General features: G+C 40.5%; 1 protein-coding gene across 1 annotated transcript in view; it reads left to right on the top strand.

Moving 5' to 3' along the window:
- Positions 1-1,640: 1,640 nt before the first annotated feature.
- Positions 1,641-15,137, top strand: part of ryr1b (ryanodine receptor 1b (skeletal)) — a 70,410-nt gene continuing 56,913 nt past the window's right edge. Inside the window, 2 exon segments of the mRNA XM_073485278.1 lie at positions 1,641-1,672; positions 3,994-4,105. Coding sequence (XP_073341379.1) covers positions 1,641-1,672; positions 3,994-4,105 — 144 coding nt within the window.

Raw genomic sequence — 15,137 nt, 5'->3', positions numbered from 1 at the left:
GTGTGTGTGTGTGTGTGTGTGTGTGTGTGTGTGTGTGTGTCTGTACAAGGGGGAGGGGAGAGTAGAGAGAGAGAGAGAGAGAGAGAGAGAGAGAGAGAGAGAGAGAGAGAGAGAGAGAAACTGAGCATAAATGCAGTACCAATAGAGGAAGGAGGAGGAGAGTTAGAGAGATAGTGATGAGCAATCATCTAAGCACCATCAGCGTACTCCAGGAAGCGACATCTGTGGGTTTTTTTCAGAGCATCAACGCAGAGAGAGAAAAAAAAAATAGGCCACACCTAAATGTCACTTTATGATGCAGTTTTCTGGAGTGTTGCCTGAACTTGGCAAAAGATTCAGTTCCTGAAAAGAAATCCTTAGATGTCTGATAACATTGTTGAATCGTGACATGTGTCTCCTTACCGGATTTGTTCATCCAAGGTCTCCAGTGTCCCCCAAATCACGTCTATCACCCTGATTTCTTCCTTTTCTTCTTTTTTTTTTTTTTTTAAACTCCCTCTGTCATTTCTCAGGGGAGCAAGTGATTACACAGGGAGGTAGTGTCTGTGCTTGTGAATGTGGCTGTGCAGCTGGACAGGGAGACTCAAAGGGATCCTTGTTTTAACACACCAAGAGGAAGAGGCGACCAAACAGGGGACATTAATGTCCCTAAGTCTGCAGAGGTGGCTTCTTTTGCTGCAGGAAGCTGACTGGCTGGCGGAGAGAGTGGGTGATATGGCATTCAAAAGCAGGGAAAGATGCACAGAGCAGGAATCCTGCAGTCCTTGCACGGCAACTCCAACACACCTAAAAATGCTTTAGGATTTGCATTAGAAAGGAGATCACTGAAGGAGAGGGTATATGGAAATGTAACCGAAGAGAAAAAAAAAAGTATTAATGGTCTTTCCTGGTAATGTGGTAATCTTACTGTAATATTAAGCAATAGTTCATTCAAACAGGAAGAGTTGCAATCAACTCAGCTGGTAAATCTAAAGACACTTGACACATGCTGGAAGAATAGAAAAGCTCTAAAGGAGCTAATTTTTTATCATAACTCAACACCATAATCAATATTTGGTCCAGTCTTTTTGTTTTGTGACAAACATGTTTATTTAGTAAATTCATGACATTGTTTGTTTGATGGCTTTTATTTTGTCATTTCTTGTAAAAACGGAAGTAATCGGACAATTGACAGCCCAATAAGCTGAATTAGACAACATTAACAACCGAGACTTACCATTATACGCCCTATCTTACGGCTCTGACAGTGTTAAGCTAATTTATTGCTAATCCTTGATCAGTTTAGTGCCCATTGGAGATCAATTACAGAGATTTTGAGTCCAGTTCTCGGTGTAATGTCGCCACCCTCAGGCGCGGCGCCGCAACTGCACATAAACGGAGGCAGATTCATGAGTTGGCAAAAAAAAAAAACAGGCAACAGCAGGTCTCTTCTGAGTCAGGACTCATACTCCCAGAATTCATGTTAGTTTTGCTTCAGTGGCGTATCACCTCCTCCTCCTCCTCCTCCTCCTCCTCCTTCTCCGCCTCCAATCCGTTTTTTTAACCCGCTGGACGGAGTTGTATCCCCGCGAGCAGCGTCCCAAAACATCGTAATAGGCTGCCAGCTGCTGTTGCAGTGGGAGCTGGGCGAGAGGGCGAGCATGCTGGAGGATGCCAGATGGAGTCTAAGGAGGTAAGGATGTGAGTGTATGGTGCACACTGTCTGAAGGCTGGTCAGCGTTTTCTGATTGAGTGTGTGATGCGCTTTTTCCGCTCAGACTTCCAGGTTTTCTGTCTGGTGCATCCTGCATCCTGATCTGACCAGGAGGGGTGTGCCACTGACACCCAGGCGTATCCACTGTTTCCCACAGGGATGCATCAGGATGCATGTCAGTGCAGACAGAGCTGATGATTTTTGTGAAAAGATAGCATGCTTGGCCTGCCATTAGGCGAGTTTGTAGTCTCCTGCAAAACATATTTTCTGGTCCTTTTATTCATTTTGTGTCAAAAGGGGATTTAATTCAGCTGGAAGGGAACTGACAGGGAAGCTGGATGGACACCATGTAATGTTCAGGTAAATTCAATTTGATGCTTTCCACTAAGGCTGCAAGATAAAGATTTTAAGAATAAAATGCTAATAATAATAATACAAATTATCGTAATTTCCCAAGGTGGCATTTTCAAATGACTTGTTTTGACAACAGTCATCTGTGTGATAACAAATTTCATAGCGATCAGCAGCAAATCCTTACATGTGAAAGGCTGAAATTGGCAAATATTTTTGGCATTTTCACTTGATAAATTATTTACACAATTAATCAATCATTAGAAGTGAAATAAATGTTATGCTGATTAGCTCCTCCTCTCAATAAAAGAAAGGAAGAAAGACAGAAAGAGTCACTCTGCCGGCATTTTTAAATCAAAGAATAAATGACATTAAAAAGATAACTGAGATTATTTCTGTGTCTCAACTTAATGACCCTACTGGATTCATGCACAGTCATTAAGAAACGGGACAGTTTCATCTATTTTAAGTAAATACAAAGATTTTTCTTGCTTGGCTGCAGAAGAAATGACCCGTGGTACTTTAACGTGGAAGCATAAAAAATCTAAAATTTTATGGGAAAATTGCCAAAGTGCACAAAGCTAATTAAAAGCCAGACATACTGTCTAGTGTCCCATCCTGTTGATGACTTAACTTTAGGAAAGCATCAGGTTTATCCACTGCACTGAATGGACCAAGCGTCAGGCTGAGCTTTGCATTGATCCAACAGATTATAGGTTGGATATTGGAGTTTTTTAAATACTTTTTTTTTTAAGCTTTAGTTGTTATATATACGCTCACAAATACTGAATTATTAGAACATCTTCAAAAATGTGTATGCTTAAATTTCATAATCATATTTATTTTAATCAGGAATACAGTAATAACAAAAAATGTAGTAGCCTATTTAGACGAATTGATTATTGTACACTAGAACTGCAACTATTTTGATAATCTGTGAATTGCTTCAGTCAATTTTCAAGCAAAAATGTCAAACATTTGCTGATGTTAGCTTCCTGTATTCCCCTTACACCATTTTGAGCTCTGGGAAATTGTGATCAGCATTTTTCTGACATTTCATAGACCACACATCCATTAATTGTGAAAATAATCAGCAGATTAATCAGTAATGAAAATAATTGTAAGTGGCAGCCCTACTGCACAGATCTCCCATCATGCATCTCTACGAAATCTGTCCTGCGTTACTCCTGCAGTGACCTGTTCTTGTTTGAATGCTGTACATCGGAGAAGATATATCACAACATTAAACTCACACAGCCTCTTCAGCTGACTGTCAGGTGAAACAGATGTCTTAATTTTCCACATAGCTCTGTTTGGGTGCAGAGCAGCTAATGCAGTGTTAATGCACTTATTCACCTAATTGTTAAGGAGTTTCGGTACAGTGCAGCTGACTTATTCACTTTGAAGAGTTAAGGTGTGTGTTTGTGTGTGTATGTGTGTGTGTGTGTGTGTGTGTGTGCATCTGTTCTTACTGCACACTCCCAAAAGGCTAGTCCTCACCCCCCTTTCCTTTTATAGCCTCAGACATGTGGAAGGAGGGGTGGGATGTGTGTGTGTGTGTTGGAGGGGGACAGCCTGTGTGAAGGAGTGGCCCACTTCTACAAACATGGCGGCATGGTGGGATGGGAGCCGTGTAAATGTGTAACAAGGTGCCTACCCCTCCCACCTTCCCTCCCTCCCTCCCTCCCTCCCTCCCTCCTTCATCTGCGGTTGGGGGATGCAAGGCGAGAGGGGAGAGGAGTCGGGGAGAGTCTCGCCTCCCGTCACTCTCTCTCACAACACCGTGAGAGCCACAGGACTCATGCTGTCCTCCAGCACACCCACACACACTAGCACTGAGAGCGAGACACGCTGAGAGCGAGAGAGGGTGAGAGAGAGGGGTACAGCACGAAGAAAGGGGAGAGAGGGAGGGACATAGCAAAGGAGATAAAAAAATCCAAAACCTGAAGAGAGAAAACAAAAGGATTTTCTCTTTTCTCCCGAGGAGCTGCTGCGAATAACCCTCGGTGAAGGATGGCAGAAGGGGGAGAGGGAGAGGAGGAGATTCAGTTCCTGCGAACGGTGAGTCCTGCTTACTCTCCTTTTCGGGAAGGCTAACCTGCACTGGCTGCTGGAGGGGAGTTTGGGGCTGGAGAAGAAGATGAGGAGTTTTGATACGTGAAATGAGCAAGAAAGGAAATGAGAAGCAATTCATTTATACCCTGTGTGATTCAACTCTTGACCTAAAATTAACTCATGATCTTCCAGCATCAACTTTATTTCTCCACTGATTTCACAGTTTCTCCACTTTTAGCACTTTTGCTTTTCTGGCAGTGGATATTTAAGTCACGTCTGTAGTTGCAGTTCTCCGAGCCAAGGCCCGCTTCTGTATATAGTTGACTATTTTTGCGTTGCCCTGAATGTGCCATGACCTGCTTATTAGTTGCTCTCTTTAAACTTGGTAATTGATTTCTTTAATCTCTCGTGAGCGCAGAAATCCGGGGTTGTTAACCTACATTACGTGATCATTATTTTGATCTTTTCAGAATGCACTCCTCATTGTTTTGCCTAATCTCTTTAATATTACTTCCAGAATGTTCTGGGCTTAAGAATAGGTGGGGTAACACTGTATGCGTGCATATGTGAGCGCGAGCACAGATAGATAGACAGGGGCTGGTGCATCTGTTAGCATCGTTATCTATTTATATCTGAGGAAAGTAGAGCCTGTCAGTGTGGGGTGAGGAGGCAGAGCAACAAGCTACTCAGAGCCTGCAGGGGACAGCTGGCCAAAAACTGCATGTCTTCCTTGGAGAAGCCAACACACAGATATCCACTTCACAGTCTCAAAGTGGGGGGATGACCCTGAAAATGACCTAAAACAGCTGAGTTGTTGAAATTTGTTGTCGAAGCTAAAGAGAAGGGAGATGGATCTGAGACATATACTGTATTATTTGGTCTGAATATAATGTACATTTGATCCAGTTGGTGCTCTCTCTCCATGCACCTTAACCTAAAGCCTACCACCTTTTGGACCTAAACTGGTTTTGTAAATGAGCTTACAGGCTATAAATGCAGTGAAGTGTGACAATGATTTATGCTACATACTTGTCCCTGATACGAAAAAATAATCAGGATGAAAAATGTCGAGGAACCCTTGATTACTGATACCAGTAATCTAGAGATGCAATGATTAATCAGTTAGTGGTATTAAATTAATCACCAACTATTATGATAATCGATTCATTGGTTTGGGTCATTTTGTAAGGAAAAAAAGTCGGTTGGTTTACTCTGCTATGACAGTAAACTGGATATATTTGGGTTGTGGACAAAACAAGACAATCATCTTCGGCTTTGGGAAAAACTGATCAACATTTTTCACTAGTTTCCAGCCTTTTTATGGACCAAATAAGTAATTGATTAATCAAGTAAACGATTGACAGATTAATCGATCATGAAAATTGTCGTTATTTGCTCCCTAGTCTTCTGGTTTCTTTACTCCTTTATGACAGGAAACTGAATATCTTTGGGTTGTGGACAAAACAAGACATTTGAGGACGTTATCTTGGGCTTTGGGAAACACTAATTGCTATTTTTCACCATTTTCTGATATTTTTTACAGACCGAATCAAGAAAGAATCGATTAATCAAGAAAATTAATAAAAAAAATGTCTTCATAAAAAATAATCATTAGTTGCAGTAATTACCTGAAGGATTGTAGGGTAGGTTACTACAAGATCACGGACAATATGTTGAGGTGAATGTCAGAATAATATGTTTCAGATATCGATATGAATTCAATATCAGTATATTGAAAGGATTTTATTCTTGGACAAAATGATGTTCAATACAATGAACTGAGTTCTACTTTTATTTGTTACATCAGACAAACAGTGATTAAATATATAACAGAATCAGAAACAATTGTGTTGGTTTTTAATGACAGTTTGCTTGAGATAATTAATTTTATTGGTGTTGACAGTTTCAATGTGTCGGTAAACAATAATACCAAAGTAGCGCAAGGCTAAATCAGCAGCAAAATCTCCACAATGAAATGTAATTCCATTTAAAGTGGAGCTCTACTTAACAGCTACAGTTACCGTGATATTTACCTCACTGTCATTTTAATCTCGTTAGCTGCGAAATAATAGTTCAGGTACAAAAGAGCCCAGATAGCGGCATGCAGAAAGACCACAAGTAGATTATATTGACAGACAGGATTCCTGTCAAGCTTGTGGAGTCAGCCGACAATACCTACAAGACGATGGCATTACAGAGAGAGCACAGCTGTTCCCTCTATTACAAAACTATGAACAGCATTTTTTTTTGCTTCTCTTCAGTAATTGGCAAATTAATTATAAGACACATAGGCTAAACACTTTGAATGCTTTCACTGGGTTTGTCCTTTGGCTCGAAAGCTCAGTTAGGAAGACACTATTAGACACCAACACTTCAAAAGGAAAAACAATACAGCTCTATGTGAATTATTAATGTCTCGCGTGCTTCAATGGGTTTATCTTTGACACTGTCAGGGTCAGGGGTTCAATCCCCCTTGGGAATACAGGGCTAAAAATGTAAGTGCTTGTGGTGCTGTGAGGACCTTTGGATTAAAGCATCCACCAAATGGTCTGTGTTATCAGGCTTTTAATTAGAGGCCAGTGATGGGAGGCATTGTGTGAGTCAGCTGTTTCTCTCTGCTGGGGTTTTTCCCTGAGTTATATTGGAAGTGGGAGGTGTGATGAGAGTCGTGTGTGGGCACAGAGGAGTTCTTACCTCACCTGGACCAGCAGGGGCAGCAGACTGTAGTTACAGATTTGCTGATATAATCTTTTTACCATTACATAACCTTAAGCCATGGCGGCTTACATCTTGTATGTCAAGATTCACTTTTCAGCAGAGGTTAAACTCAGCCCCTTATAAATCTTCCCAAAATACAGCCTTTGTGAGCTCAAAGCTGAGCACATTTTTGCACATTTACTGTGCATTGATAACTATAGCTTGGACTGCAACTAATTTCAGTGATCATGGTCTCTACAGGAGTAAGACAAGTTAGCAGAGATGCATGATGGGGGATTTATATAGTTGTGCATCCAAAATTTCTTTCCAAAAAGGAGTCCTTTTTTTCCCCCCAAAGCTAAGCACATTTTGGCACACATTACCGTGTATTGATAGCTACTACTTACTGCAGGTCCTACAGAATAAAATCCCTGGGCAATGAGGAAGAATGGTGTTTTTTTTACACAAAGTAAACACATCACACAAAATATGTTTCTTTCACTATGACAGGCGGTATAGAGTTTGACGTTATATGGACTATGTGCTAGGTTTGAGCTTACTAAAGTTAAGTTCAGGGAAAACGAAAGCTTTTCAGAACTTGAACAATGGCCGTTGCATGATGTAAGACCAAGAAGGAAGGGTCGCCATGCGGAAACTGCTGATAAAATAAATTTGCCTTACAGAACTTCCCTTGGGACAGCTCCTCAGAAGTGCCCTCTCGAGTGTTTTTAGGTCAGATTAGCTTAAAATTTATATTGCTGTTAGAAGAAAATCCATTATTCTGCAGGAATCACTTGCCAGCTGCTCTCTGTAATGTGTTCTCATGATTGTACAGAGTTTAATTTGTCACAAACATGAGCTGAGGAATTGATAAAAAGGCACATTTTATATTCAGTTGAAGTTTCCCACAGTCCATCACCAGGATCTTGAGTGTAATGTTGGAGCAAACACACCAACTCTACAGTAGATTATATAGGTTGTCCTCCCCTGTCAAGGTAACTGTGAACATGTAGGTGTTCCTGCAGCTTGAGAAACCCATTGTTGTCTATTTGAGGAAGGAGCTGAAAAAAACATTAGCAGTGTAATCCTGTCATTTTTTATCCTTTTCTCTGTTATTCTTCTTGTTTTTCACCCCTGCTGGGAATCCTCTAAATAAGACGAAACGCTGTGGAGGTGTGAGTTTGAGAGTGATGCGATGCAGTGTTGCACCCATGGGGGTTTTGTTTGATAGTAAGAGAAGGAAAGAAGAGGAGATTAGATCCTTTAAATGCTGAACCTTCTCGATGTGAAACGGGGAAACGCAGGAAAATACTTTTGGTCTTCTTCAACGCATCTCTCGTGATCGTTTTCACATCACAAAAGGCCACACACACAGACTACTCACAGTGCTGCTCTATTCTATTCAGGGTTTTATTGTGTTATTCTAAAATGGCCCAGGCTGTGACTCATACTCCAACAGTTGTACAGTCTACACTTGCTGGTGGTGTATGCATGCCACCCTCTGTACAGTAGCGGGTTACTTGAATTGTTTTTGCCCTCAGTTAAATTACAGGTATCTAGTATTTAACCTGCCTTCTTAAAATAACACCTTGCAAGCACTTCAGCCCCCACAATAGCTGTCAAGAGATCAGCTTAGCTTGCAATTGCCAGCAGTCTGTTCCGTTCTCTTTCAAAAAAGCCTATAACAGCCGACTGCTGAAATGTCTATAAACACATGAGAGTCGACATCAGGTGACCCAGAGTTCATACAAAGGTGCCATTTCTCTGATGGTGACGATAAAAGCTGCGTCACTGATTCATGATGCCACATTTGTGGTTTGAATCACACAGGCAGAGTGAGTTTGAAGGGGTATTCAAGCTCCAGTCTATAACAGCAGTTTCTTTTTATAGTATGCCACTATAAGTCACACACTCTGGAGGGAGAAACCAGAGGAGTCAGTGTCCTATTTGCCAGCATCCTTTGGGAGATCTGGTGTGTGTGTGTGCGTGTAGATAGTGGATGTGTGTTTCTGTTCGTGTCAAGTGAACAGAGATCTTGTTCATTGTTGTGACAGTCAATTGTGGCATTTGTGAGAAATGCAGGTCTGCAGGCGCCGTAGTAACTTTGTCAGACCTGTATGTTCCTACCGAAGCTCTGATTTAGTGAGTTATGAGTCAGAATGTCACAACGTGTGGATGTCTTTCAATTTTCAGCTACATTTAGCCCATTTTAAATGTAGATATCGAGACGTATTTTGACCTGCAAACAGTTCAGTGCTCACTGGGTGGATAGTGGTTCTTGGGTGGCCCGTGCAGAATTTGAAGATTTTAGGAGTTTCAATGATTTTTTGCCATTCTGGAATAGAAAATACTTACATATCACAGTCAAATCAAGACACATTAACATCGAAGCACAATAGGAGCTACTTTAAAGACTTTGAGTGTTTGTGCTAATTTATTTATCAATTTAATCACTTAAATTTGTGGAATTTTTATAATTTATAAGGAATTTGAAGGGTTTCTGATTTGATAAGAAAAATTAACAACACTGGAGATTAGATTAAGATTTGATGACATGCCATCCCTGATCTTCCCTCATCAAAAGGCAACAACAGGGGACAACATCTTCCAAATGCAGGTTGTAAAAACATTGCACTGCTTCTACAGGGTATCCTAACTAAATTCTGCAAAACTGTTAAGCCCACTTTTATCCCTGTCTCTCTCTTTCTTTTGCCTTTAAAAAGTAATTTCTGTTTCCCAGATGGAGAGTTATCATGTCTGGATTGCTGCAGTTTATATGACATTGGCCAAGGAAACTCAAAACTGCAGTGTGATCTACAGTTTATTTTATTTTGCTTGTTTCTGCTGCTGTTCATTTGTACAGGGACACAGAGTCTCTTCCCATTTTTCATAACTGTCATTTTACCTTCTCTTTCTGTTTCTGTTCCTTTTACAGACAGACAGACAGACAGACAGACACACACACTCCTTACATTAGTGAGCTACGGTAGCAGTAGACTTTGGGACGGCAAATGACGGACAGGGGTGATGGAGGTTGGGAGGGTGTCAGTGAAGCAGGGCTTTAGAAGTGCTGAGCCCGGGAGATGAACACATCCACAGCGGGACAACACATGCAGACACAGCCACACACTTATACAGCACCTGTTAGTCTGCAGCGGTTTACATAATAAACAGGTGGTGTCGTCTGCTTTTTCAGGCACGAGACAGACACAGAGAGAGGGAGGGATCCTGTAGAAGCAGTGTTACAAAGTGACACAACTGTTATGCAAACTGGTGTTTGCGCAAGTGTGTGTGTGTGTGTGTCTGATTAGCTCTGTCACCTTACAACTAGAAGGATCCAGGGATCTTTTCTGCATGAAGGTTCCAGTTGTTCCTTACCATGTTATCACTTATAGTTCAGGTCAAGTCATAGACGGTACAGACTGCCTTATTTTTAATAGTAAAATAAAAATAAGTACAAATTCTCCCATCAAATTTGCTACCGGGGCCAAACTGAATGAGTCTATCCACCTTGTCCCAAACTACCAGGTCAGATTTTAAACTACACACAAGTAAAAACATGCCTCCTGTAAGTATATGCTCCTTAACAACTTATCTACTAAATTATACATACTTTACATTGTTGCTGATGATTTTTGTAATACAGCTTTACATTTTTGGCAACACATCCTCATGCCTAAACGACTGAATAGGTCGATTGTCAGTGACTCCCAAATGGCTAATACCACAGCTCCAGAAAACAAGAAACACATCAGCATTGATTTCAACATGATTTGCAGTGATTTAGGTGTGATGAAGTGAATAGTCTAAAACATGCAAGACCATAGATGTGGTCCTTTAAAGCCCTTTAGAAGTGTTTTGTGGCTAGACACCCAGTGTTGACTTGATAATTTCTCACTCTCAGTGCTTTGTTCCAAGATGCCATATCTTCCATAATATGTGTGCAGGGGGAGTTTTGTCAGAGAGGAAGGTGTTGGAGACTATTTTGGATCCACGGTGTCGTTGTTTGGCTTGAGACACTTGAATTCTGCTGCAAAAATTACCTTGAGAAATCGGACGATATTTTTTCCGGAGCTGTAGGAACCTGGTGTTATGAAATAATAACTTTGAGCAAAAGTTGAGATGAAACGATGAAGATGTGTTTTGTGAACTTCAAGGGAGGCTCAAAGATGTTTGTTTCAGTCAAACTCTTCATTTTAACTTTTCACAGGCAAGAATGTAAGATGGTGAATAGTTTTTTTTGATAGATTGGGGGTGTTCCTTGTATTTGCCCCAACATTGTATATTTCAGTTTTTTCCTTAGGTTATGTACTTGGACTCTGGGATGTTGCTTGTCTTGCATAATAAATCTCTCACTGCACCTTAACTCACTCCTATATTAAATCTTCGGATTACGCATCAGCTTTAAACAGGAGAGTACATTGCTTACTCTTAAGGCAGATAGACTTTTTACTTGTATGGATTTTGGATTAAGTCCAGCTAAAATAATTTATTTATAACAGTGTTTTCCTTTGAATCGCTGCTGTCTGCCAGAGTTATCGTCTTTCAAAGGGCAGAGTCTGTTTAATGTTTGATGTCTGGTAGTTTGTTGCAGTTTAACTGAGCTGGAGGGGAATTAAGTTGCCGTTGGCTGTCAAAACACAATGTGTCAATGAAATTAAACATTAGTGTCTCTTAGAATCTGATTTGTGAATTATCACCATTGAAGCCTTAAGTACCCGGTAGCTTAGTTTTGAGTGAAACTCATAAAATATGGGAATATATGCTCTTTAGTAGATATTTTTCTGATCAACCTACATCCTTCTTAACAACTTTATCAATAGAGTGTATGAATCTTTTGCTGTTGTGGCCATTGTGAAGGTTATAAAACAGTAAGCATTAAGGTACTTTCAAATGGCACAATACAAGTCATTTAATTTTCTTATTTTTAGCAACTATAATCTGCTTTTTAATCATTTTCTTAGGTAGTGATTAGTTAATTTTTTCCTTTGCTTTTTTCTCATCAGAAGCAGAAGTCATCCGCTAGTTTTCCTCTGCTCAGTTGCCTTCCCTGTGAGCAAGAGAGTCTTACTCTTTATCCAAGTGAGACTTCTAAGTATCTCCGAGTGAGACCTCTGAGTATCTGCTGGTCAGCAGAAGGAGGGAATGTGATAGTGACAGGTGCAGCCACTTAAAATAGGAGAGGAGAGGAGGGGAAATGCCCACAGCAGAGTGGTAGAGGTAGTGGAAAGAGGGAGAGAAGAGAGGATGGCAATGAAATAATAAGAGTACAGAGGGAAAATATGGGTAAGAAGAGTGTGAAATGAAAGTCAGCATGATCGGGACAAAGGCTACAGATAGTGCTTTAAATGTTCTCGACACTCTTCTGTGTGCAGTGAGAGATTTATCAGCAATGACTCAGTGCAGCACAATAACTCTTCTGTCTCAAGCCACCTATAACATTTGTACTTCATAACTTATCTACAAAACTCAGTCATCCAGAATACATTAGACATATAACTCAGAGCAGCGACACACACGCACAGATTGAATGACTCCTGCATCACTGCAGCAGCGTGAAACATTTTCTCATGTTGTTCACAAGCATACAGCTTATGTTGTTCATATATTGGATTAAGTAATTGTTGCTTTATTGTTTATTGTCCACTGTCAGACAGTCTGCAGGGACTTCTTCCTCTAATATTGCAGCTACAAAAATCCTGACACTGTAGTGAGCATTTATATAAGGGAAGGAAGTTTGCACAAGTGCCTTAAACCTGCCTTCTTTGTAATGGCCAGCAGGCGGAGGGACTCCACTGGTTCAGAAAGATGTCTGATTATATTTAAGCTAATGACGAAATGATCCTACTTCTCACTTGATTTATTACCTCAGTGAACTGTTTCCTATTCAATTTATGGTCTTGCTAGTTTCAAATCTTCTTCAATACAGCATGATGTTCATTTTGTAAATGATGGTCCCATTTAGAGTAGAATAGATGATAAAAAAGGGTTCTCAGTCAGATCCAATCAGGATATCCGCCTCAGCTCCACCTTCTCATCCAAATGGTCACTTCTTGCTCCAAAAAAACAAGATGGTGGCAGCCATAATGCCAAACGCAAGGCTTCAAATGGTAGTCCACAAACCAATCGGTGACGTCATAGTGGGTTTACACTTGGTGGTGAGTTAAGGAGATATTCTGGCTATTTTAGAGGTGATATGTAAGAGAGATGGTGTGTTGGCTTTGTGTGTACTGTATCTAACCTAAACTCTCTCAGGCAGATCTTATATTCACACTTGATGACTCGTTTCATATCCTCAGCACAGACTCATAACCCTCAATTAGGGATGCATGATATTGGATTTTTGCTCATATCCCTTTTACCGATGTTTTCCAACATCATTTTGGGCGATTGTGAATGGACATATCAGTATATATATTTTCTTCAACTTATTGCAGAGAGGGTGAAGTCCCTCCTGTATTGGAATTACATATTGTTACGCCTACTCTTATTGTGATGCTTCACTGGCAGATGCAGACATACCAATGCTTTTCAAAATGTACACATTCTCTGGGCAAAATAAGAAAACTACTTAGTCAACAGTTCATGTTGCTTGTGCATGATTAAAGCGTCATCTCATCATGGGCCTTTCAGACGTTCATTTCGGGTCAATCTGATGTTTAATTTTAAAGCCAATATGGGCCAATATGGATGGTGATGGGGTGGAAGTTTTATCAGGACAATGAAAATAGTCTTATAAAATACTTTAGACTTTAGGCATTGATTCTGAAAAAAATAACTTCACTAAAAATAGCCCCTGAACAGAATTATAATACAAGACAGAAACATTTGAAAGAAAGATGCAAAATAAAGTCAGAGAGAACAGAGGAAGGTTGTTTGGGAGATTTATTCTTGGAGATATTTTAGCAAGTAGAGGAGAAAGCATAAGTGAGAATGCATGATTTAGGAGAATGAGAGTGCCGTGAGGCCCTTCAGACTGCAGTCTGTGATGAAGAATCCTGATAGTGCACCAGCATGGTCTCCTCTAGTTTTCAAAGGGAAACCCCATCACCACTCCCCCCTCCGCCTTATTGAACTGTTTCTCTCCGCCACCCACATACTGTGCAATGTGCTGTCCCTCACTCTTTTTATGTCTGCGGAAATATAATCAATGGCCTGAGGTGGCCTGCATCAGCACACTTTGATGAGAGCATTGGGCAGAAATCAGGAGTGCAAAGAAAGAATGGTTATATTTTTCATCTGACGAGTGATTTGATGACTTGGCAGGGTTTCAGTGGAGCGGATGTGGCACTTTGTCAATTCAGAATTTTGAGACTGTGGTGTGAAAGTAAACAGTGAACTGAAATAGTAGGCGAATATTGAAATGAAAATATCCAGAAATCAATCATCAACTGAAATAAAGATTGACATGTATTAAAGATTAGAAAATATGTAAATATTTTAGAAGTTGCACAAACTAGAATAGAAATAGACAAAAATACATTTGTCAAAAAAACTACCAAAACTTAATGATTAAAAGTTGGTTTATGTTTGTGTCTACTTGTCACACGTCATGTTTTGTTTGGGTTTTCTCATGGTGATAAAAGGAAAGGCTTACAACTGTTGATGTATAAAAAACAATGTTGTTTATTGTACTAGCATGCAGTTGAAAGTCAAGCCAGGAAATGAGCTTTTTGGGTACTGCAAAAATAACCAATGGAGGTAATGCAGTGACTAAAGCCACTAGTCCCATTTTCACACTTTTAAATGTCATTTTTGAACAGTCAACAAATCCTGAATCAGCTGCTTACCTGCTACTAGAGAAGACAAACCTCCCAATAACAGTTAAAAATGTATCAGCACAGCTGGATGGTTGTGTTTATTCTCCATTATTGCATCAATTCAGACTGTGTAAAAATGTCCCACACAGCAGGTTACCAGATAAACTGATCTTATCTCTCTGTCCAAGGCTCTGTTGCCTCGCCTTTCTCTCTGAATATAAGGATATCCACCATAAACAAAAGCGTCACTGCATGATCGCAAAACTAAACAATCTAACACACTCTCTGCCAAACATCAAGAAGTGTATAAGCTTTGCTCACAGATGTGGAATTACGCCTCAACGCCCATCCTGCCCTACCCTATACTTGAGTAGAGCTTGAGCAGATCGGTGGGGGACGATATCTGTCAACATTTTGCATCTGTGTGCTTGTTTGCTTCCTGTTTAGGGCGGGCAGCGTGCCTGCTTGTCTGGGGAACCCTGGCTACCCTCTGTCTGCAAGTTCACGATCAGACGGCCCTGGAGAATATACAAAGGTGTCTGCTTTCAGGCGCTATCTGTGCCCCTGGCTGTAAATCTCTG

This window comes from Pagrus major, chromosome 2, assembly GCF_040436345.1.
Source record: "Pagrus major chromosome 2, Pma_NU_1.0".
Taxonomy (NCBI): Eukaryota; Metazoa; Chordata; class Actinopteri; order Spariformes; family Sparidae; genus Pagrus; species Pagrus major.
The sequence above is the reverse complement of the archived record's forward strand: the minus strand, read 5'-3'. Positions and strand labels throughout refer to the sequence as shown.